Here is a 25,648-nt window from a genome sequence, read left to right as displayed (position 1 = left end):
AAGGGCACCTGTGTTCCACCTTCTTTTTTAAGTGCCCATGGGGCCGTACCTCTGGCCTAAAAGGTTGTCTTTTTCCATTTTCTCTGAAGCATAATATGGAGCACATGCACGGAGCACATGCACGAGTTCCTTCCCTTTCCAAAGATGGCTTTGCAGCCTTCTTGCCGGTGTGGGGCAAGATTTATGAAAAGGCTTCTGGGTAGCTGAACTACGTCAAAAAAATAAAAGCTCTTCTAATGCTGAGTGGTTTCTCCATTAATGTTGTAATGAGATTCATGTTTGTGTTGATGGTAAAATGCAAATCCAGAAATCTGAGTTGTGCCTTAGTTAAGCCTGCAGATAGTTACAACTGAAGCCTAAATTGGAGATGTGACAGCTCCTGATTTCATATCCATATTAAATATGCTTTGTCACAGAGAGAAACAAAAGTATCTAAAAATAGAACTGACTTTATTAGCCAGGTGGTATTTGACCTCTCAGAAATGGGTTCTTAGTTTTGATCCCCCTCATGGTGGTGGTGTCTTAGAATTTCCGTGTTAATTGCTGTTGGACTTCATCACTTTTTGGAGTATTGGTGGTGGGCATGTATCAGGCAGTGGGAAGCTCTGTGTTGGTCATAATGGTTCTAGGTGAGAGATTGCATCTGAAAAACTGAAATTCGATGAATTTAACTGCTTGCTTAGAATCCTTTGAGTTCCATGAAACGTGTTTTTACTCTTCCTACATAAGTAGCGGAAGTAGAATATCCTCGGTTGAAATTAATGACTGTAGAGTTTATTCCACTATCCCCGACCTTTATTTACTTCAGTATTAACATTTTGTTGAGAATGGGCAAACCTTTTACTGTTATTTATACTAGAGCATCATTTGATCTCTGCAACACTAGAACAAGGCAATTGTCATGTGAGGAAACTATGGAGAAATTGGAAATTATATTAACCTTTAGGTGCATTGTTTTGTTCTATACCATTCGTCTTCAAAGTGTGGTTCAAGGACCTATAGAGGTCCCCAAAACCCATTCGGGGATCCACAAGTTTTTTTCTTTTCCAACTATATATCTGTGTGAGGGTGTTTTTTCTTTAAATGCTTTATATAAACAATGCATTGCAACAGATTGAATGCAGATGCAGGTATGAAAACCCCGGTGTCTTCCTTTAATCCAAGCCATTCTCAAGTTTTAAGAAATTTATAGTTATTTTTCAAAAAACGTATGCTGATATGTAATTATTTTTGTGAATTTTAAATAAAGATATATTTAAATTTTTTTCCAGTTTTAATTTCAGATCAGGTAAATATCAACAGACATAACCCACATAAACAAAAGCTCTTTAGTGTCCTTATAATTTTTAAGTGTAAAAAGATTCCAAGACCAGAATGTTAGAGAATTGCTGTGCTAGATCAACATGTGAATATGGTGAAAATCAACTATATTTATTAATAGTTCCATTTCACTTCTGAATAGCTGTGTATGTCCAGCCATTGCTTTTGGTCTGGATCATTTTCATTCAATAATGAAAAAATATATATTTTTGTTTTTATTTATTTATTTACTTTTAAATAAAAAATGTATATTCTTTTTTTTTAAATTTTTTTTTAAAGATTTTATTGGGGAAGGGCAACAGGACTTTATTGGGGAACAGTGTGTACTTCCAGGACTTTTTTCCAAGTCAAGTTTTTGTCCTTTCAGTCTTAGTTGTGGAGGGCGCAGCTCAGCTCCAGGTCCAGTTGCCGTTGCTAGTTGCAGGGGGCACAGCCCACCATCCCTTGCGGGAGTCGAACCGGCAACTTTGTGGTTGAGAGGATGTGCTCCAACCAACTGAGCCATTCGGGAGCTCAGCGGCAGCTCAGCTCAAGGTGCTGTGTTCAATCTTAGTTGCAGGAGGTGCTGCCCACCGTCCCTTGCGGGACTCGAGGAATTGAACTGGCAACCTTGTGGTTGAGAGCCCACTGGCCCATGTGGAAATCGAACCAGAAGCCTTTGGAGTTAGGAGCATGGAGTTCTAACCGCCTGAGCCACCAGGCTGGCCCAAAAATTATATATTCTTAAGGTATAGAACATGTTGATTTGATGTACATATACATATTGATTATTACAGTTAAGATAATTAACTTATCTCCTTGCATAGTCATTGCCTTTTTTGTATGTGCAGAGTACTTGAAATATACTTTTTTAGCAAATTTCTGGTTTTCAATACTGTTGTGGTTTTTAATTTGTTTTTCAATTACAGTTGACATACAATATTATATTAGTTTCAGGTGTACAACATAGTGATTAGACATTTATATACCTTATGAAGTTATCACCCCAAATCTAATACCCATCTGGCACCATACATAGTTATGACAATATTATTGACTCTATTCCTTATTGAAAAATATTTTTTGAACACCTAATGTGCTAGATTACCAAGATGAGTAAAACTTTGCCCCTGCCCTTGAGGCTCATTCCAGTAAGGCCATTGATGGTTCAGGAGAGAGCGTTTCTACCGAAGCACAGCCCCAGTAGGGACGTCCACTCTGCTTCCACAGAAGAGGTCATCAGTGCTGGGCAAATAGAAAGCATTCCTGATTTCGTTTTGCTTGTAATGTTTTTCCCTGGAGAAGGTGGTGGGGGAGAATTTTTAATTTTATTTATTTGAGCAATAAATAGACTTATGAGCATGAGTGTGTGCACACACACATATTCACACATACCTCTCTTTCTGTCTCATATTTGCAAACCTGCCCAGCACTGTAATTATTTAGGGGAATGGTAATGAAATATTTTTGAGAAGCCCTTTATGAGCAAAATAGATAGCTACCAATAGCAACTTCTGACCCACTTTAAAAATCCTGTTCTCATGAATTCTTAATTTAGGTACAAATGGTGTGAGAGATCATGCAATGAGTTAGGGTTAGAATTTCTAACAGATTAACACTTAGATTCTGCAACAAGGTTCGTAAATGGTTTAATTTGAAAGTTTCATTTGGAGAAATTGGATGGCCATTATCTATCTGAAGATTTTCTGTAAATGTAGATTCTTACTCATTATATCTTTATATATCCTTGTTTTCAATCGATGGTGCTTTTCAAACTCAGTTATGTAGACAGATTAGGTGTGTCCTTTCTGATTAAAACAATGCAAGAACTGCAGGTTTAGGGTGGGGTTGGAGATAGGGTTTTCTTTTCTGAAGAGATGACTTATTGTGCATTCTGATCTGTTCCTGATACTCATTTATTACCATTTATTTATTACTGTTTAGTATTTTAAGTCTCCATGTGTACATTGAAGGCTTTTAAAAGAGGAACATTTTCCTGTTGAAGAAATACAGATCCTTTGAATATTTTTAAAAGTTTTACATTCTTAGTACAGTCACATCAGGAGACAGTGTAGCATTTATTTCACTATTTCCATTGCATATATATATATTTTTTGAGATGCCTCATCAAAAAAATCGATAATGAATCTCTAGAGATGGGGGAGAATTGTAGCTCTTGAATCTGTTGCCCAAAATCACCTTTCGAACAGTGAGCCTGGAAAGGTGAGATGCTGCAAAGGTAAACAATGTGCCGATTAAGATAGAGTGGAATTGACAAGCTGATTAAAAAAGGATGATGCGCTTCTAATTAGCCCACAGTGCCTTTAGTTGGAAATTAATTAGATACTGTTATGTAAATGTCATGTTAATTAAGCAAGAATATTGAAGTGTTATAAATCTGCAAAAGGAATGGCTATTTTTGTTTATTAATGTTTTGTGGTTACCATGAAAGAGCTGATAGTAGAATATCTGTTTGATTATTGAGCTTCTGGCAATTTTTAGCTGACTGACTCCTTGGCAGTTCATTTTTCCTAATTGATGTGTTTTAGCATATGGTATGACTGCAGCCAATGAGGGCTCATAGAACCAGGAGCCGAAAATAACCAGTCATCACAGCTGTTTTAACAAAACCTTTCTGGGCAGATTGTTGATCTCTATTTTCAAGGTTAAGGAGACATACTATTTTTCTGTATTTACTCAGCCTTAAATTTTGAGTGCCTAAAATGATTGCCAGCCTAAATGCATCTGCCTTCCAACCTTGTGTTCTCTACTTCCTCAATTCATAGTCTTCAACCAGTTAGGGGATAGACTACTACATGAGTGAGTAGCTCAGGGGTTTTTGAAATGCTCAATAACTCTACAGGAGGCTGAAAAAAAAATTAAGAATTCTGCTACTTCGGCTTGAAATATGAGTGTTGATAGTTTAATGGGATACCTTTATTCAGTCTTTCTGGTTTTGCAGGTTATAGTGAAGTTAGTATGTAGATTTGGCCCCTGTCTTCAACTTGACAGGGCTGAAATCAGTATGTTTCCACAAGTAAATATACTACCCTATTGCAAATGCTATAAAGATTTCTAGTTGTTGGGGATACAGCTGAAGAATTTCATTTCATGGTTCTCATGTGGAATTGCAGATGCGATCCATAGTGCTGCATTATGTATGACACCTTTAATACAAGAATAGAAACATCCCTAGAAGACAGAGTATTCAGACTTCTGGTCACAAACCACACGGTACCACAGACATTTATTTACTTGCAAATTCCAGACTCTAAATTGTTGAAACTTAGCAAAAAATCCGCTTAATTAATATCAAATGCAAAATGATTCTGTTATGAAATACCTCCAGATAATGAAGAAACTTGAAAAAATTCAGATATTTAATTTGCTCTAGCAAAAGAAAGCAAACAGCAGTCATGGTGATTGGCTGGAAGTTAGTTCAGGTTGGTTAATCTTGTTCTCATGTTGTTCAGAATCCCCGGAGCACCTGTCATATTAAGCAAGGCACTTTTGTGGGTTTTTTTAATGTTTAAAAATACAAAACGTATTGTTCCAAACTCAGTTGCCACTTATATAGGCTAGAAGGTAAAGATGTGAATTGTTCTGTGCTTTAGAAATACATTTATTTTCCCAACCCCTTGATCCCACTGAACGAACACACACTCACTCACTCTTCACCAGTAGAACCCAGTCTTCAAGAAGCTTCCTCATCTTGCTCTTAAGTTATTAGCTCTGTCCATCCTGCTGTTTGGAAAGAAGGAGAAGAAAGGCCCAAAATAGAGTTTACAGTGATTTATGGGACCATACGCCAGCCCCTCTTTCAGGCATTAGGAAGCACAATAAAGAAAAGCCAACTTCATTTCTTGATGGAGCAGACACCCTGACTTTAACCCTTACCATCAACTCTCAAAATTATTTTGTTTGCTATGTCCACATGGGACTTATGTTATATTTGTATTGTTGTAGACAAAGCCTGAAAAGGGTTCCCCTTGAGTAGCCCTTAATTTCTTGCATTAATTTTAACAGAGTTGATTTGTAGTTAATTGTGTAAGGGTAGGTAGCGTAATCTCCTGTGGCTGCTTCTTTTATTTGAGAGTACAGGAATTTTGTATGACAGCACAATTAGTGTAGAATGTATGTATGTGCAGTGCTTACGTGCATCTGTTCTGGATTTTTTAAGTTTCATAGGTTACAGTGTGGCAGACCAAACTTAATTCCAAGTTCTCTGTTTATAATATTGTCCAATTATCAAAGCTGGGATATATTATCACTGCCAGTTACTCTTGCTGTCAATTTGTTTTGGCTCAACTATGGTTCTGTTTGTACTTTATTGTAATGTAGTGAATATATTAGATTGGGTTGTTAGTTTAACAAGCTCTCTGGAGAACAGTTTCATGATGATGCATGTTGAGATATGCTAGGTAGCCTTAGCATATTTGCCAAACCTACAGAAATTCATTCATTAAGAGTTTTAGAAAGAATAAACTCTCAACCTACAGATGAGGTAAAAATTGCATTTGTAAACATGAGAGTGTTATTTAATTCATGAGTCCCAGTCAGATTTCTTTGGGGGTTTTGATTTGACCAGTGTTTTCCTTTTTCTTATAATTTTGCTGGATGAATTATTTTATGTTCTTTTAAATAAGTATGCTGGTGGTTAAGCTGTTATTGCTCTGTGCAGTGCTCTGTGAGTGCTCTGTGCAGCTCATGATGTGGGAACTCTGATCTTGGCCAGATTCTGAGCTGGGAGTTAAAGAAAATGTTACCAGAGACTGGAACTAACTAGGTTGTTAATATTCACATTGTGTTCAGCTGGTTTGAAAATGTACACTAATCCTGGATACAAAATCAGTATTCAGAAATCAGTTGCATTTGCATATACCAATAATAAACTATCAGAAGGAGAAATTAAGAAAACTGTCCTATTTACAATTGCTTCAAAAACTATAAAATACTTAGGAATAAATTTAACCAAAGAACTAAAAGACCTGTACTCAGAAAATTATAAGACACTGAAGAGAGAAATTAAAGAAGATACAAATAAATGGAAACACATACCATGTTCATGGATAGGAAGAATTAATATAGTTAAAATGTCCATACTGCCTAAAGCAGTATATAGATTCAGCGCAATTCCTATCAAACTACCAATGACATTTTTCACAGAAATAGAACATGTAATCCTAAAATTTATATGGAACCATAAAAGATCCCAAATAGTCATGGCAGTCTTGAGAAATAAGAACAAAGTGGGAGGTATCACAATACCTGACATCAAACCATACTACAATGCCATAGTAATCAAAACAGCATGGTACTGGCATAAAAACAGACACATAGATCAATGGAACAGAATAGAGAGCCCAGAAATAAATCCATTCCTGTATGGTCATTTAATCTACGACAGTGGAAGCAAGAATTTACACTGGGGTAAAGACAGTCTATTCAATAAATGGTACTGGGAAATCTGGACAGACACACGTGAAAAAATGAAGCTGTACCACCTCCTTATGCCATATACAAGAATAAATTCAAAATGGATTAAAGACTTAAATGTAAGATCTGGAACCATACAACTCCTAGGAGAAAATATAGGAAGTAAATTTGCAGACATTACCCTTAGTAATGTTTTTACTGATATATCCCATCGGGCAAGGGAAGAGAAAAAATAAACATGGAATTATATCAAACTAAAAAGTTTTTGCACAGCAAAGGAAACCATCAATAAAACAAAAAGGCATCCTACTGAATGGGAGAAGATATTTGTCAATGATATATCTGATAAAGGGTTACTATCCAAAATTTATTAAAAAACTCATTCAACTCATTACACCAAAAAAACAGCCCAATTTAAAAATGGGCAGAGGACATGAGACATTTTTCTAAAGAGGACATACCGATGGCCAACAGACATGAATAAATGCTCAACCTCACTAATCACTAGAGAAATGCAAATAAAAACCACAATGAGATACCACCTCACTCCAGTCAGAATGGCTATCGTCAATAAATCAACAAACAACAAGTGCTGGCAAGGATGTGGCGAAAAGGGAACCCTGGTGCACTGTTGGTGGGATTGCAGACTGGTGCAGCCAGTATGGAAATCACGGAAGTATTTCAAAAAACTGGAAATGGAACTTACCTTATGACCCAGCAATTGCACTCTTAGGTATCTATCCAGAGAAATCCAAAACGTTAATTCAAAAAAATACGTGCACCTCTATGTTTATTGCAGTGCTATACACAATAGCCAACATATGGAAACAACTGAAATGCCCATCGGTAGATGACTGGATTAAGAAACCGTGGTACATTTATACAGTGGAGTATTACTCGACCGTAAAGAAGAATGAAATCTTACCATTTGCAACGATATGGATGGGCATAGAGAACATTATGCTAAGTAAAATAAATCAGACAGAGAAAGACAAATACTATATGATCTCACTTATATGTGGAATCTAAAGAATAGAATAAATGAGCAAACTACTCAGACACGGTATCAGAGATACAGAGAAAAAAACTGATGGTTACTAGATGGGAGAGGGGTGGGGATGAGGGAGAAGGTGAGGGGATTAGAAAGCACAAATTGGTAATCACAGATTGCTACGGGGATACGAAAGATAGTTTAGGGAATATCAATAATGTTGTAAAGATTTTGTTGGGTGTCAGATGGGCACTTGTCTTATTAGGGAGACCACTTATGGACAGTGTAGGTGCCTGACCACTGCACTGTACACCTGAAGCTGAAGCTGAATAATACTGAATGTCAACTATAATTTAATGTATATATAGTCACGGGATATGGAGTACAGCATGGGGAGTAGAGTCAGTGGAATTGTAACAGCATACACGTTGTCAGAGGGGTAGAAGATTGGGGGGGGGCGGTTATCACTTTGTGAGGGGTGTGAATGTCAAACTATCACATTGTTTTGCACACCTAAAACTAATTTTTTAAAAAATGTACACTAATCTCTTCCTATGCCCACCCCAACTTATTGCATCAAATATTTCAGAGTCACAATCTGGGAATCTGTATTTTTAAGTCCCTTGAACTTTCTGGATTCTGGAAATGTTCTAATACATTTTTAATCTGATGGTCATTACATGAGTGTATATTTAAACTCTTCAGGGTATACATTTAAGATTTGTACACTTCATTCTAGTATTTCATTCCCTCTGTGTTATACCTCAATAAGAAGGATTTTATTAAATGTCCAGTTAGCCAGCTTGCAGTGGTCTTCATGAACTTTCCACGTAGTCATAACCCTTGGGTAGATGACAAAGTGGGGCTTGACCATTGGGAGCATAAAATCTGCTAAAAGGGAAGGAAAGCGATGACATATAATAGAAAGTTGTGTAGTTTATGCCATCTTTTTGTACAGATGACCTCATCAACCCTGTGGCTTATGGGCAGTTTTGCTATCCTCATTTTTGTTAAAGTGCGGAGTTCCAGGACTTAAACTGAGTCTGCCAGTAAGGCCTATTTTTCCCCAGAAATAAGAGTGTTATTCTCTCAGGAATAAGAATACAGACAAACAAAAAACAAACTTCCCACAGAAGCAGAAATTACAACGTTTGGTGGAGCTATGGAAGGCAGTGCCCAGAGAGTTCTCGAGGATGTTGGGTCTGTATTAAGTTTTCCTGCAGCTCATTGTCTCTCCGTGTTGCTTATTTTCATGTGACAGTTGCCCTTTTGGACCTTGAATTTTAGTATGTTAAACTTTCTATGGGAAATGTGACATTTGTAGAAAAATGCCCTGCTCTTTTGGTCTGACTTTCAATTCTTGCCTCATTTGCAAATTCTTGAGAAGTGTTTCCAGGTGATGTTGGCCAATGATGAATATCCTTCTTCCTGATTACATTTAACGTTCATTACTTGCTCCATATTCTTTGACATTTGATCATTTTTGACCCAGCTCTTTGTTGCTGTCATGTATTGTTGATTTGTATACACAAATTTTGTCATCCTAACAAGATTATAAATTCCCTGAGCATGAGACTAACCTACGGTGACACAGAGTAGGTATTTGCTAAGTGCTCTTTGACGTTAACAATACACTTCCTTGTTTTTTCCTCCTATTTCCCTTCTGTGTCTTCTGAAACCAAGTAAGGTTTGCTGCTGTTACAGCCTTGGTGAAGGAAAGACTGGACTAACAATGAACTTCTTAGGTGGGCTCCCCAGGTCTCTGCACCCTTGGATTTCAGTGGCATCAACTCTAGGAACAGGTCTCGGAGCTCTTTCATCTTTCCTTCCTTTTCCATGAGTAACTTCAGTGATGCGAAGTCTTGTCATAGCTGACATGCAACTATTCCAATTAGCCATGTTTCCCTTCGCTAGTCAGAGTCATCCGGGGAGCCTTTTCACAATGTATGTGTCACTTTTGCCTTTGTATTCCTTGATGGTCACCACACTGCCCCTCCCAGGGCATATCTGGTAACTTCCTGTGTCAGGAGATAGGGAGGGCACGGTTGGTGGAGAGTGTTGATATCAATATCAACTTAAGAATTTGTTGGTAGCCCTGATTCTGTGGAATGGAATTACTGCTTTTCAATGACTGACGATCTCGCTTGGATACTCTTGAGTTACAGGTATCCATCAGATCTCTGGGCCCGCAGAGTTTCCATGAAGACCCTCTTCTTACCATATTCTTATAACTAAACTAGATATTCTACCTCGGTCAGCAACACTCTTTATATATTAAAATGGTCTTTATTTCTTCTGACATGCAGTTTGTTGTTCCTTAGGCAGCCTTCCCCTTCCCCCCAACCCCATCCCTTAAATAAGGCTAGTCTTGCAATAAATTCAAAGGTAGGGTGACCACTGACGTCAGCTTAACAGGGAGTAACTCCTTCTTACTGCTCAGTTCAAAAACTCATCTCCCCAAACTTGGGTAATTTCTTATCACCTGGATCGGAATTCTAGTTAAAGTTTTATCCTTTAACTGCTTAACATTATGTGAGACTCGATTGTTTTTTATGAAAAACATGTTATCATGTAGAAAAAGTACGGATCTGTAGACTAAATTGCTGAGCTAAAATTAGGTCCTGAGAATTAACCTGCCATTCCTTCACTTTCTCCATCCTTCCTCCTGCGGCTCCTCATGCATAGTTGCAGGCTGATCCCTGCCCTTTTAGGTTTCTCTTTATCCAAGGGAGCAGCTGTGGGCATGTAGAGGTGTGTCCTGACTGATATGCCTGCCTTTCTGTTTCTAGGTGGGCCACGCACAGACACAGCTCATGTCTCGTTAATCACACCAACCAAAAGATCCTGTGGTACAGGTACGTGCCTCGTTCTAATCTGGGTTCATTCTTCCCTGCATTCTTCACAGAAATTAGTGTAGCTACTGGTTTTAATGCGGTGTCCTTGCCAGGTACTCTCATTTCTTCCATCAATTTGGAAGTGATGTATTACGTGCTTAATATTGGGAGTGGCGAGCGAGCAGAGGTCAGAGCGGTCCTGCTGGAGGTCAGGAGACGGGATTAATGCTGGCAGCTGGAACCAGGAAGCTGGACGTCAGAATCCGCCTGCTTCCAATGTCTGAGGAATAATGAAACATCCGGAAAACGCAGCTCAGTGCCCAGTTTCTAACACATGGCTAATTTGTCTCAGTCTTGGACTTCCAAAAAAACCATTATTTAAATAATGGGGACTGGAGGTGAAAGAAGTTGTAGTACAGATAATCAGTGTTTTAACTTAGAGTATACTAATAGTTTGGGAAACTATTTTCTCTCATTCATCTTAAACCCATGGGGTGTGCTGAAATCCTTCCTTTCAGATGCATTAAGTCTCCCCCCCAAATCTTTGTGCATCTGTGACATTTTTATTAAATATGAAGTCACGAATCTTGTAGCTCTCTAAAGAGCAGTCATAATGCCCATTGCTACCTTAGCCTGTAGCTTAATTTATTGTAAACAGTATTTGCCTTTTATAATAATGCTGTCTGCTATTTAAATATCTCAAGGATTCTATTTTGGAGAGTCAAAATAACTATATTGTTTTTCTAAAGGTCACAGTCAAAGTATTTTTCATAATTTAAAAAGTCCTTTTAACTCTCCAACAAAAATAGCATAAACTGTTTTTGTGTACAAATTTGCACTGAAACTTCCGCCTCTTTGAAATGCTCATAGTTTTTGTTAAGATTTTTTTGGGGAGGGGGAACAGGACTTTATTGGGGAACAGTGTGTACTTCTAGGCCTTTTTTCCAAGTCAAGTTGTTGTCCTTTCAATCTTAGTTGTGGAGAGTGCCATTCAGCTTCAAGTTGTTGTCCTTTTAGTCTTAGTTGTGGAGGGCGCAGCTCAGCTCCAGGTCCAGTTGCCGTTGCTAGTTGCAGGGGACGCAGCCCACCATCCCTTGCAGGAGTCGAACCGGCAACCTTGTGGTTGAGAGGACGCGCTCCAACCAACTGAGCCATCCGGGAGGCAGCTCAGCTCAAGGTGCCTGTTCAATCTTTAGTTGCAGGGGGCGTAGCCCACCATCCCTTGCAGGACTCGAGTTGTTGAACTGGCAACCTTGTGGCTGAGAGCCCACTGGCCCATGTGGGAATTGAACCGGCAGCCTGCGGAGTTAGGAGCACGGAGCTCTAACTGCCTGAGCCACCGGTCCGGCCCAAAGCTCATAGTTTTGATGTTAAGCCTCTAGCAGGCCTGTCCTTGCACAGTTTCAGAGTAATATCCTGGCACTGAACTCGGAGGAACTTCATTTTACTCTTCTGCTCCGAGTGACCAGTTCTGAGGCGGGGCTGTGTGAGGTAGTCCTGGCGTGCTCTCCTCTCTCCTGTCCCCAGGCCCCAAGCTCCCCTGGGTAGTTCCTGTTGGAGAGAGAAGAGAAGTGTGCCCTGGAGTGAGACAGATGGTCCTGATGAGCGGCTGTGAAGTCAGAGAGCCAGCTTCCTACCCACGGCAGCGGAAGCTTGAAAACATCCAGAGCCCTTTGATTTCAGGTCCAGCACTTCATATGCACAGTGTACTTCAGTCTTTCTTCTTTCCTTCCAGTCTTGGCCCTCAGGGCAGGGCTTACGGTTAGCACCACCCACGGGATCAGGTAGCAGTGAAGGAGTGAGCCTCGAGCACATCCGGTCATCCTGAGAGATTTAGGGGAGAGACCCGTGTGCTCAGCTGAGACACTGAAACTAGTAGGACTCCTCCCTGAATGTCAGGTTCTCGTGTCCTCATCTCTGGGCAGACCTGTCTCCTTCTCTGTGCTCCCATGCCGTTTGTATATCCAAAAATAACAGTAGCATGTATTGCACGTTAGCACTATTACCGGGCACCATTCAGTATGCTTTAATACGTACCCATTTAATCTTCAGAACAATTCTGCGACATAGTTACTCCTCTTTTACGGATGACAAAAGCGGGTGCTCAGAAAACCAAGTACATTTCCTGGGGTGATATTGCTAGTAAGCAGTAGAGCCAGGACTTGAACACAGATCTTTCAGATGCTAGCGCCTGTGTTGTTTTGTACTACATCACATTACTGCTTATCACATTTCACTGTAATCCTACTCCTAGCCAGACTGTGGGAAAGCATATCATTGAATGAAATATGGAGACAGAGAAACACAGATTTGGAAATACAGCATGTAGTGAAATAGTGTTAAAAATGAGAGTTTTAAAAGCAGATCTGGTTTCAGATCCTAGCTTAGCCACTTACAAAATGTGGTTTTAAGTAAATAAATTAACACCTCAAAATTAGTTTTTCATCTGTAAAATGGGATGGTAAATCTATCTCATAGGTTTTCCGTGAGAAATAATACACATAAAGAATAATAGATACTCAATAATGGTAGCTGCTATTATAATCTTAACATTAAAAATTATGTGTATACAGTGGCCAACCATCAAATGGTATTAATAGCACATCAGTAGGTATTTTAGGTGGAAAGAAGAGTCGATTAGAAGTAGCAGAATGCGTTGCCATACCTAGTTTCAGTAACTGATTTTATGTTGATCACATTCTCTGTTGCATGTGAGAATTATAGTAGGAACGGAGGGTAATATTTCTAGGTCCCCATAAAGTGAAATGATAAGTGAGGCATTGAGCCTCTCAGTCATAACATTTCCAGGCCTTCTTTTGGATGACTACAAACCTCTTAACTAGAAAAAGATTGCAAATTTCTGGCTTGGAAAGAAATTAATGCAGTGTCCAGGTCATCTTCTAAAAGCCTGAAGGAAAGTTGAGATTTCTCAGCGTGGACGTTAAAGGCCGTCCAGTTCAGCCTGCTGCCCTTTCCCAGCAGCCTCTCTGCCCCTCGGCTCCTTGAGCTAGTGTGCTGCCTCGGCCTTAAACGTGGTCCTGTTGTGGAGGACAGCGTCCTTGTTTTCAGAGGTAACGGAAATGATTTGTTTTGAGAACCAGCTGGCTGTCTTTGTCTCCATCATTCCGTCTGTCCTGGAATCAGCAGTTTGCCCATGGTGGGGATTCTGAGCATTTGTCTTATGCACCATCAGCAATTATAGTTTTACGTTGCTGGAGTGATCTTGTATTCTTTATGTCTAGGTTCTTCGAGAGTGGGACTCATACCTAACACATGCTCCGTGGTGCTTTTACCCCACGGGGCTCTGGAACAGCTGCTCTCCCACAGATCTCCCAGAACACAGGGCTTAGGACCGACGGTCCGTAAATAATTACCTTTGGGTACTGTCATTTCTTAGGAGCCTTAGAGGGGCACCCTCTGAATTAGATCTTACCGCCCCCTCCCAGAGTCTGTCCGTACAAGTTTGGACCTAAGGCAGCCTCCAGCTTAATAATGATGTATGTTAGAAAAAGGACACCTAGACTAGACTCCAAGGGTTAAGTCAGCAGTGTCTGAAGAAGGGCATGTAACATACAGTCTGTGAGGTAGGGATGGGAAGAAAACAGTGAAAGTTCTTTATCTCAGCCTTTTAAAATTTCTATTTTGCAGTTTCACTTCATAATTATGTATTAGTCCACACATATAGTTTAAAACGAGCAAATACACATACAAGTATATACATATTAAAAGTACGTGGCCAAATGTCTTAGGCGTGTACACTCAGAAAAAGTTAGTGACCTCTTCAGTAAGCAGGTCATTTTCTTTTTAGTACTTTGAAAATTATAGCTAAAGGTTAGCATTAGACTCATAATTACGTGGTTTAATAAGTCAGCGCCTGAATATAAGCCTGAGTGGTTGATTAATGGCTATGTCAGGGGTGTCCAAACTGCGGCCCGCGATCCATTGTTAATTGGCCCGCAGCAAATTCCAAAAATATATTTGGTTTACTTAAATAAACCAGGTGAAGCAATACGTACTTCACCTCGAGTGAGTGGCCCAGCTGTTTGTGTATTTTACCACATATGACCCTTGGTGAAAACCATTGAAAAAAGTTTGGAGACCCCTGGTCTGTGTGCATGTTTGAAGGGACTACTGTTGATCAGAGGGTATTGTAATTTAGAGAGGTGAGCAGCAGTGTGGTGTAGTTGGTCTACAACCATCAAAATGGGAGAGGGAACTCTTTAAGAATTGTTTTGTGGTAACTGGGAGTCTAAGATATCTGGAAAACAGGTTGCAAAAAGTAGCAGTAGTGACAAATGCAAGGTCAGCGTGTACTTGGGAACTAGGTAGAAAGGCTTTTCTTTAGACACTGGCTTTTGGCCACATGGAACTAGTAACCGTTAAACTCTGTAATCTTTAAATGGGTAAACAAACAGCAGCACCATGATCACTTCGGTATTTAAGCAGAAAAAAATTAAGTGAAGGTGTGTGGCACGCTTTGTCGAGTTCTGGGATCTCTAGTCAGCAAAGAGCTGAAAAGTGCTTTGGTTAGAATGTGAGAGTTACAGCACATCACACCTTCAGATTACTAGAGAGAGTTTACATTTCTTCCAAGAGCTTTGAGTGTTTTGCGCACGTTCCCTTGTTAATTCTCACAACATTCCTGCCAAGAATGAATATACTGTGAAGGAAAAGAGTTCACTTTCCTTGGCAACAGAACCACCAGAAGATGCCCTTTTGTCCTTCATCTTTTCTAACTGTGAAGTTATACCTTAAACCATATGTTGTAATCTGAGCTATGGTCATCTTTTTAGACAACTTCATTTGGAAGGTGTTTGGATATTCAGGTGAATATCTTCATGAGGTCTTATTTTTATGCTTAAAGTGCTTTGTGGGAAAGGAGGGTGGTTTGTGCCTTTCCTAAGGATTTCTTATTTAAATACATGTAACCTTTTTTCAAAAGACTTACTTGCAGAGAGTTACAGCAAAAGAAGTGTTAGTTTGTATTTCATTTATTAGAGCTCACTAATCGATGAACCTTAAAATTGAAGCTGTAATGGACAGGTCGAACCACGTCTTGTCTTAAATTTCCTTGGAGAAGTAGTCTCTCTCCAGCAGGGTCCTTGAGCAGTGACTAACCCAGGACCCTGCTCCTTCCAAGTGGAGCGTTCACCAACTCCTAACTCCCGGCCTGGGTTGACTATATGATGGGATAGATTTTTTAGCATATGAAGAAAAGGAAATTGCTCCTTCCCTATTTTACCACTCTTAGATGGCTTGATTTTATTTTTTCACTTTATTTCTGAAGTTAAAATAAGAAAAACGTCATAAGCAAGTTTGCAGACTAGATGGTACTGTCAGCAGACTTGCCCCACTCTGTTCACTGCTACTCTTCTTCCAGCAAGTATGCTGACTAAATAGTATTCTCTCTGATAGACTTGGAAAATGGTGGTTTTTAAAATGCTCTGTGTATGTTACAAATGTGTTATGCTCTGTGTATGTTACAAATGTGTACAGTTAGTACAAGAACAAGTAAAAAAACCACTCGTGGAGCCTGCGGGAGCTGTGCAACTATCTGAGATGAAAGCAGGTGGGTCTAAACCTGTCCCATTAAACACCAAGGAAGTCTTTCCAGAAAGTCTCATCTTTCCACTCTATAAGGAACACATTAATTCAGCTTAACTAAATGTCCTTTGCCTGCATCTTTTCTTTTGCTTCCTTTTTTTTTTTCTTTCCCATAGGAAAGCACATGTTTATCCTTTTAGGTCACCTGTTTTCTTTTTAGCGTGATGAACGGTGACATGAGCTAGATAGCCTTGTATTGTTTATTGTTTCCCTTTTTTCCCCAAAACCTTTTCTTGACTCATTTCTCTCAGGCAACCTGCTTATGATATTATTGTCTGTTTTTACAAAGACAAGAGAAGAAACCCTCTTTCACCTGGGAGTTAAGAGAAGATTGATGTGCTAAACACTTTCCACATCAGTGTTCAGAAGCCACTTAAAGGGGAATGTTTCATTGTTGTTATGTTACCAAGAGGTTTATAGAAGACCTTTTGTATTGATTCAGAAGCTAAAGGGTGGTTAAGTGTTAAATCAGAAGCTGCCCTGTAAATCTTAGAAATACCTACAGTTGTGTGTTTTATTTCCTGGTAGAGTCAGTATTCATGGAAACATTTCAACCAGTGCGTTTAATCCTAGACAGTTGAGTCAGTGACTACAAACTATATTGGTCAGGATTGCACATTGTAAGTGCCTCTTCTAGAAAGGACGCTGTATAGCTTTAAAGGAAGGTGGCTTTGGGTATAATTCCGCTGTGTAATTCAGTTCTCTCTGTCATTCTTCCTTTTTGGTCCTTAAGGTATAGCTTTTCCCTCAGGTCTGCAGTATCAGCATTTGAGACAGAAAATTAGAAATTTGACCTACTTATGTAATATGCAAGTTCCCATCAGGAGAATATTAGGGAAGATATAAACCCTTCATTTTTTTATTAGCATTTAATGTAACCATTGAAGAAAGATCAAAACAATAAATCTGTCATGGCAAAGCAAAAGTGTTAAAAAACTGTTTTACCTCATGCGCTCATCATCTTGGGTCTTGAAGGAGTTCATTTGACTCCTGGGGCGGGGGACAAAATGAATACCAAATATTTGGCAAGATTGCAAAAATTCCCTAATCTAAAAGGTGCCATCTTATGTTTTACCATTAAAAAAACACAGGTTATCATGGTGTGCCATAATGTTTGTTTACTGACAGTACGTGGTTTTGGTCCATTGAGTGAATAACTGGGGAAGGGAAATAATCTGCCACATGCTTTTTCTTGTGAGGCATTTTTTCCTTTAAAAAACTTTAATCTGCCTGAGTTGTTGCTTATATTAAAGAATAAAATGAGGTAGCAAGGCACTATATAATTAGATGATTTGACCTCAGTATGTAAATAATTACAGGTGAGTTTAAAAGCACTTCATTCAATGTATAAATTTCAAAAAAGGTTAGGGAGAGCTTACTGTTTTTCATTTGTACCCCTGAGTGAGAATTAGGGCCTATTGTCACCGTTTGCTGTGTGTGTATGACAGGCTAGCTAGACATGCAGTGTCTGAGCTTACTGAACTTGAAGTTATAGGCTTTTTTCACAGGCCTTGTTTGGGTTTTACTCAGGAGAAGCAATGGCTTCCCCTGATGCCAGTCTTGTCAAGAGGAATTTTTGCACTTGAGGGATAAAAAGGCACTCCAGTATAAAAAGGAAAAGGCAGTGTGATGAGGCTTTTTGCCGTTTTGGGTGTGTGTGTGTAAGAAGCTTCGGCTGTGGTGCTGAGCTGCCTGTGGTCCACATGCTTTCTGCTCATTCCGTTTGCTTGACTCCTTGAATGCAGTTGCAACTGGTTTTTTGGGTTTTTTTTTTGGGGTTTTTTTTTGGCTTTATGGCCATTTATTTTCTCATAGCTTGCACTCTTACCAAGAAGAAAAGCCCTGAACTTCCATTAATTAGCTGTTCTATTGCTCCACTGGGGCAAAATGCCTGAGCCAACATTATTTTAAAAGGATGTCAAGAGAATTTAATACCCCTCTCCTCCATTGAAACTTTTGGATTTTGGGAGTGGGGCTGGGGGTGCCTTTTCAGTTGCTGCTCCATAGCACGTTAGCACCTGTTAGAGGGCAGCGTGTTAGAAATGCAGCTTTCTCGAAGCAGTCTTACAAGGAGGAGCAAGATAAAACAGCCCCAGAGCTGCAGTATAAATCATCAGAGCCTCACAATGATACTGCCCGTTAAGGAGACTTTTTTTTTTGTCCTACTCAGTTCCTGGCTGTACTAATAGAACAGCGCATCAAGGAAGGCTGTAAATAAAAGTTATTACCTAATAGGTGGGTGCCGAAGTGGAACGGACAGAGCTGAGGCTTGGAGGCCTTATTACTGCTCATCAGCAATTATAAACAGGATAAAGTGTCTGGGACTTGCGCTGATGCAGCGAGGGCTAATAGAGGCTGGGCATGACACGAGGCCAGGATAGGATGATGTATGCTGATGGGTTTTTACTGCTTCGTCGTGCTGCTTACTTCCAAGACAAGTTGTGTTATCCCTTTCCCTGCTTGCTCATCTATCTGAAGAGACAGTCCCATTGCCTCTCCTGCCAGCAGGTGGGCTGGCATTTATTCCACAAACCTGTGTCTGCTTCTAAGGCAACCCCCTCGTGAAGAGTCCTCGGAAATATTTCATAATCATGGCCGATTAAAGCTGTAATCTTATTGTATTGCCTGCTGTCGTGGTTATAGATCACACCTTCAGAAGTGGTTGCTTGCATGGAATATTGGACCAGCTGAGGCACTGTAGTCAGTCAGCCAGTCCAGTACTTTATTCAAAGACCACTGTTACAGTGGATTCTTTAGCAACATGCCAAAGAAGTGGTAAACAAGCATCTTGCCCCGGGGAGCTTATACAGTAAGGAGACAGAATAAGTACAGAAACATAAATACAAGGACTTCAGCTTTAGAGAACAAGAAGTGTAACTAGTGCTGATTTGTAAAAGTGAGGACAGGGACGATAGATTATGCTAATCGCTGTGAGCAAGTATAATATTAACGTGGTCTTTCTCTTTTAAAGAATTATTTTCTTGGTGAAATGCTTAGAATTGAGTTCCTTAAAATCAGTAGGAGTGGTAAAGGGATATTGGAATGTGGAGGTAAAGTCTAGAAGTAGGACTGTTTTCTAGTGAACGGAAAAGGGCAAATATGACTTGGCAATGCTTTTGAGTAGCAGATAAGCACCTAATACTTGGGAAAATTGAGATACGGCCTGGGCAGCTTTGATCACACAGCCTTGCTAAATCACAGTAATTAGACCTTAGAGACAGGAAAGCTCTGTACTCTGCAGCAGAGCCACAGAGGAATGCTTTGAAAAGGGTTTGCCAGCCTGATGCAGTTGATGAGCGTTCTGGTAGTGCGGTTGTTTGTCACTTGTGCGTTTAAATGAGTAACACTTCTTTATGCAGTGTCTTCAAAGCTAGCTTATCAGTACCAGACAAGCAAAAGCTAGAGGAGTTCATCACCACCAAATCAGTATTACAAGAAATGTTCAAGGGACTTCTTTAAGAAGAATGAAAAAAAGATAAAAAATACGAACAATAAAATGGCAATAACTACATACGTATCAATAATTATTTTAAATGTAAATGGATTAGATGCTCCCATCGAAAGGCATAGAATGGTAGACTGGACAAGAAAATGAGACCCATACGTATGCTGTTTATAAGAGACCTTCAGATTGAAAGACACACATAGACTGAAAGTAAAAGGATGGAAAAAGATATTTCATGAAAATGGAAATGGAAAAAAAAAAAAGCTGCAGTAGCAATACTTATATCAAAATAAACTTTAAAACAAAGGCTATAACAGACATAGAAGGGTTTTTCCTAATGATAAAGGGGTCGGTCCAACAAGAGGATATAACCTCTATACACATTTACAGACCCAGTGCAGGAGTACATAAATATATAAAGCAAATATTGACAGCATTTACAGTAGCCAAGATATGGAAACAACCTAAGTGTCCATCAATAGATGAATGGATAAATAAGATGTAGTACATATATACAATGGAATATTACTCGACCATAAAAAAGAATGAAATCTTAACCATTTGCGACAATATGGATTGACCTAGAGGATATTATGCTAAGTGAAATAAGTCAGAGAAAGACAAATATCATACTTTCCATGTGGAATCTAAAGAACAAAATAAACGAACAGCCAAAACAGAAACAAACTCATGTACAGAGAGTTTGTTTGGTTGCAAGATGGCAGGTGGGTGTGGGCTAGGTGAAACCAGTGAAGGAATTAAGAAATACAAATTGGCAGTTACGAAATAGTCATAGGGATGTAAAGTACAGCTTAGGGAATATAGGCAAAATATTGTAATAACTGTATGATGTCAGGTGGGTACTAGACTTATTGGGGGGGATCACTTTGTAAGTCATATAAATGTCTTAACTACTATGCTATACACCTGAAACTAATATAATATTGAGTGTCAAGTGTAATTGAAAAATAAAAAAAATATATCATGTTATTAACATCTTAGTTTTTAGTACCCTTTTTTTATTCCTAGCATTGCTTGTGATTTCTCTTTTTATTTCTGGTCAATATTACCTAAAGTTTGTCAATTTTATGCTTTTCCAAAGAACCGATTTTTGACTTCGTTGAGCCTTAATAGTGTATATTTGTTTTCTATGTTACTAACTTCTGATATTGTAAATATTATTTCTTTCTTCCTATTTGTTTTGGACATTTTATGCTTTTCTCTCACTTCTGAAGTTGAATGCTTGACTCAGTTTTTAGACTTTTCTTCTTTTACAAAATGAACATTTAAGACTATAAATTGCTATAGCTGCTACTCACAAGATTTTAACATGAAATGCTTTCATTATTGCACAGTTCAAAATACATTGTACTTTTCATCATGAATTTTTCTGTGGCTCATGCGTTATTTAGAAGTATGCTGCCCAATTTCAAAACAAATGAAACTATCTTGATTTATTCGGAAGGAAATATTTATTCTATCTTAAATTGAAGTCAGAAAACTGCTCTTTATGATATCAATCACTTGAAATTTTTTGAGATCCGATTTATCCCTTTGTATTTGTAAATGTCCCATATGTGCTTAAGAAGAATATGTATTCTGAAGTGTTCTATATATATTCATTAAAATAAGCTTGGTAATTGTGTTTTTTCAAAAAAAAAACAAAAAACAAAAAAAAACCACCACCACCAACTTATCAGGAGACTTCCTGCTGTTTGAGAAATTGTAGTTATTCTGTGGACTGCTTTGATGTCTTAAGTTTTGCATAGGTGTACCTCATTTTAAAGAAGCCTAATATATGATAATCTCAATATTATAAACCAGATAAACTAAGAATCAGTGTTATAGGAGAATCTTTCAATGTACAAAATGTCATGCTACTGAGCTAAGATGGATAGATGTTTTTCCTTTTGCATATAAAGTAATATTTGACTTACCAAATAAGCAATTCCTGCTTACCCATTTATTCACTGAGTGTTCTGTGGGTAGTGGCCAGTGGAATGGAGGAAGAGAGGTGAATGTGATAAAAATGTTTTAAAATAATAATAATAATAACAGGATTTAATGGCTGGTAAGAGTTAGCTGAAGAAAGACTGTAAAGTTATAAACCTGGGGAACAGAAAAGAGAGATGAGATTCATAGCAGGGAAAGAATGGGAAGAAAGACTGGTTGAAACTATTGTCAGTTTCTGATAAGCTAAATTTTAGGTTATTGTGGATAGTCCTGTAGAAAATTACAAATATAAGTTTACTTTGGAAATTATCGGTCTGGAATCAGTGATTAAAGGTGTGCTAGTGGGTATGGGAATGAATGAATGCAGAAGAACAAGGGGCTAGGGACTGGATTTAGGGGGCTGGGAAAGAGAGAAAGAAGCCCGTGAGTTACAGAAGCCAAAGAATGAGAAAGCTTCTTACAGGATCACGCAAGGTGGAAGAGAAGAGGGGCCAGGAAATATGAGGACTAAGAAAGGCTGTCGCCTGTGGCTAGCAGATCATTGGAAAACCTGAAAGAAGCTAGTGTGATGTGACGGGATTAAAAGGCTGATGGGAGGCACATTAAAGAGGCACTCATAATACGGAACTAAAGTCGGCAAATAGAAGTAATTCAGTTAAAGAGTTAGTTGAGCCATTGAAAACCAATACATGGTGGTTGGAGGGAGAAGTAGGCTCAGCATGTCTTAGTATGGAGGAAGATACTCTGCCTTTGTTACGATACCAGGAAAGGTACCTGGGAAGAAAACGAGACAGAAAATATTAGAGGAGAAATAGAAGAGATACCAAACCAAGATTCTTCCGAGACAGAAACCCAGAATTATTAGTTCCTTCCGAGTATCAGGAAAGAGCTACAGATACAGATGAGTGCGTTTCTTCTTTCAGCATATAGACAGTTAGCTGAGACAAGATGAACTAGGGAGTTCATCCCAGAAGGTCATCATTTTCGGAATAAATAGGAAATGCCATCAGCTGTAAGGAGCAGCAGAGAACTGAGGTTCTAAGGATAGAATTGTTGTGGGCTGAGGAGGGAAAATAGGATTTCCAAGTGGTAGCTAATCCAAACTGTGATTAAATCGTTTAAATTCACAGTGGGCCAAAATGAGACTGTCTCTGGCTACTACATTTAGCCCAAAAGAAAGAAGCAGAGAACAAGTGTACTTATTCCTTTCTTTTCTAATTATATGTTTTCTTTTTTCAAAAGTAACACACGGTAGCAAATCCTAACAGAATAGTTTGTAAGAGAAGGTGGGAATCTAGAGACAGTCCCCGTCCACAAAACTGACCAGCATTTCTCTCTTGGCAGTTTCTGATTTTAGTACTTTCATCTTGTAGGTTACCTTTATAACTGCTAAAAAAAAATGCTAATATCCCTCCTTTTCAGATGTCAGTCAGTTGGTTTGAAAAAGAAGGTTTAGCTCACATTATTCCTCATCCCAGTGTTTGGTATTTATATTACTTGTTTTCATTCTTTCTTGGTCCAACTCTCAGCACCATCTCTTAATGAGGATATTCCTTATCATACATCCTGTCAGCTGCACTTGCACTTTTTTTTATTGTCATAGTTGTTAACTATTCACAATCGGGCCTGTGACCACAAGCATATCTTCCATGGTATGTCCAGAAGTTGTTCCCCAAAATTGAAAGCCATTAAATGGTGTTTACATTATTATGATTCTGTAAATGTTATTCCCTGCCAGGCAGCCAAGTTATATAGTAAGAATAGACTTCTTTTTCTGTGGGTCTAATGTCATAGTATCTGGGCCATTGAAAGAGAATGTTCCTACATCAAAGCCAAATCGGGTTTTTGTGATATGCCATCAGTTGCTGAAAAATCATGCCACATTGTAGTTTGCTTTATATTTGGAGTATAACTTTTTAATACAGCCTTTTTCCTTGGTCTTTATAATTGCCTTTGTTTTTTTCTTGCAATATTTGGTTTTGTGTCACTATTTCTTTCTTCTTACCTGTACTTATACCTTTTACTCAAGACCTGCCTCCTCGAGCCCACCATCTTTCTGCTCCAATCTGGACTACATGTTCTTTTATTTATTTATTTATTTATTTATTTATTTATTTATTTATTTTATAAATATAAATATATTTTTTAAAGATTTTATTGGAGAAGGGGAACAGGACTTTATTGGGGAACAGTGTGTACTTCCAGGCCTTTTTTCCAAGTCTTGTTGTCCTTTCAATCTCAGTTGTAGAGGGTGCTGTTCAGCTTCAAGTTGTTGTTCTTTCAGTCTTATTTGTGGAGGGCACAGCTCAGCTCCAGGTCCAGTTGCCGTTGCTAGTTGCAGGGGGCACAGCCCACCATCCCTTGCAGGAGTCGAGGAATTGAACTGGCAAACTTGTGGTTGAGAGCCCACTGGTCCATGTGGGAATCGAACTGGCAGCCTTCGGAATTAGGAGCATGGAGCTCTAACCGCCTGAGCCACCGGGCACCGGTCCTGGACTACATGTTCTTGAAGCCTACTGTGTCACCTGAGAATCTCCCTCATCATTCTCTCTTTTATTCCCTTATTTTTCGGAATATAACCTCCAAGTAAGTTCCTAAGAGAAGAAGAGTTGGGGTTCTTGGGTATCTGAAAATGTCTTTTTTTGCCCTTTAGCATGATGGAAAATTTGACTAAGTATAGAATTCTTGGCTGAAAATCATTATTCCCTTCTCTTCTAGCATTCCGTGTTATTACTGAGAAGTCAATGCCACTGATTTTCATTTTTTTAAAGACTTTTATTAAAATATAACTAGCATACAACATTATATTAGTTTCAGGGGGACACCCTAGTCATTCAACCTTTATATACCTAAAGAAGTGATCTCCGTGATAAGTCCAGCAACCATCTGAAACCGTACCACGCTGTCACAGTATTACTGACTATATTCCCCATGCTGTACATTACATCCCCATGACTTACTTGTTTTATACCTGAAAATTTGAACCTCTTATTTCCCTTCACCTTTCCCCCACTTTTCAAAAAGTTTTTCAATTATAGTTGACATTCAGTATTATTTTATATTAATTTCAGGTGTACAGCATAGTGGTTAGACATTTATATAATTTACAAAGTGATCCCCCTGACTACTCTAGTACTCACTATACATTGTTATTACCATATTATGGATGATTTTCATTTTTATAAGTAATGTAGCTGAGATATTTTTTCTCCTCTAAAACTCTTAGGATTGTGTTTTTATCCTTGGTGTTCTAAAATTTGTAGTGAAGTGTGTAGTGGTCATCCTTTTTCCCCCTATTCAAGATGTTGGATACTTGTTAGGCCCCTGAGATTTGAAGACCGATGTCCTCCTTCAGTTGTAGACTGTCTTTGACATTCCCCAAACCTCACATTCTCTTCTCCTTTAGGACTCACCGTGTAGATGTTGCACTTGCCAGCTTGGTGATTTTTCTCTTAACTCTTTTCTCAGAGTTTCTATCTCCTCTGTGTTCTGGGTGATTCTTGTTAATAACCTAAGGCCCTTCTTTTGATTGTATTTCAACAACCATACACTCAGTGAGCATGCTCATTTCCTAAAGGTTTCTTTTTCATAGTATCCTATTGTTTATGAATATAATAATAATAATAAATAGTAACATCTTCTGAGTCTATTCATTAGTGGTCGGACCGTGCTCTCCTCTTTTCTGAGTTATCTGTGATTGCCTTGAGGCCAGTTTTCCTGTTTATTTTAGTCTTACCCGTCATGCTTCTCATATATTTGCCTGGTGCAGTTTGGTTTTGACTTTTGAGAAAGAAGGCCTAGATGGGTGGGGAGGGTTTCTAACATGTCTCTTTCTCGATTGGGAATTTTTAGTGGGGGCTTTGTGTGGGATGGAGTGGGCAGAGGTGTCAACTGGCAGGATTTGTTGTGAGGAAGTTGAGAGCCTGCTGCTGTCATGTCTCTCAGATGGAGGAGAAGGACTTGACCATGAGGAACCATAGAAACAGCTTTGCCCAGACAGGTCCTTCCGTTTCTCTGGAGAGGAGCGATCGAGATAAATGTGTGACTGCGCTGCCACCGAGGTGGGGGGTGCTGGCCAGCACAGTG

At 38.9% G+C, this 25,648-nt stretch overlaps 1 protein-coding gene across 3 annotated transcripts in view; it reads left to right on the top strand.

Annotated features, from left to right (window-relative positions):
* Nucleotides 1-25,648, top strand: part of ZFAND3 (zinc finger AN1-type containing 3) — a 297,507-nt gene that overhangs the window by 228,526 nt on the left and 43,333 nt on the right. For 2 of the 3 annotated variants that reach the window (XM_074332881.2, XM_074332883.2), the window contains exon 4: nt 10,516-10,581. The exons of the other annotated variant lie outside the window; for it this stretch is intronic. In XM_074332881.2, coding sequence (XP_074188982.1) covers nt 10,516-10,581 — 66 coding nt within the window. The remainder of the gene's footprint in view (nt 1-10,515; nt 10,582-25,648) is intronic. 3 annotated transcript variants of the gene reach the window in all.

Source organism: Rhinolophus sinicus, chromosome 2, assembly GCF_057876585.1.
Source record: "Rhinolophus sinicus isolate RSI-liver-muscle chromosome 2, RSI-T2T, whole genome shotgun sequence".
Lineage (NCBI taxonomy): Eukaryota > Metazoa > Chordata > Mammalia > Chiroptera > Rhinolophidae > Rhinolophus > Rhinolophus sinicus.
This window is presented reverse-complemented; position numbering and strand designations above follow the sequence as displayed.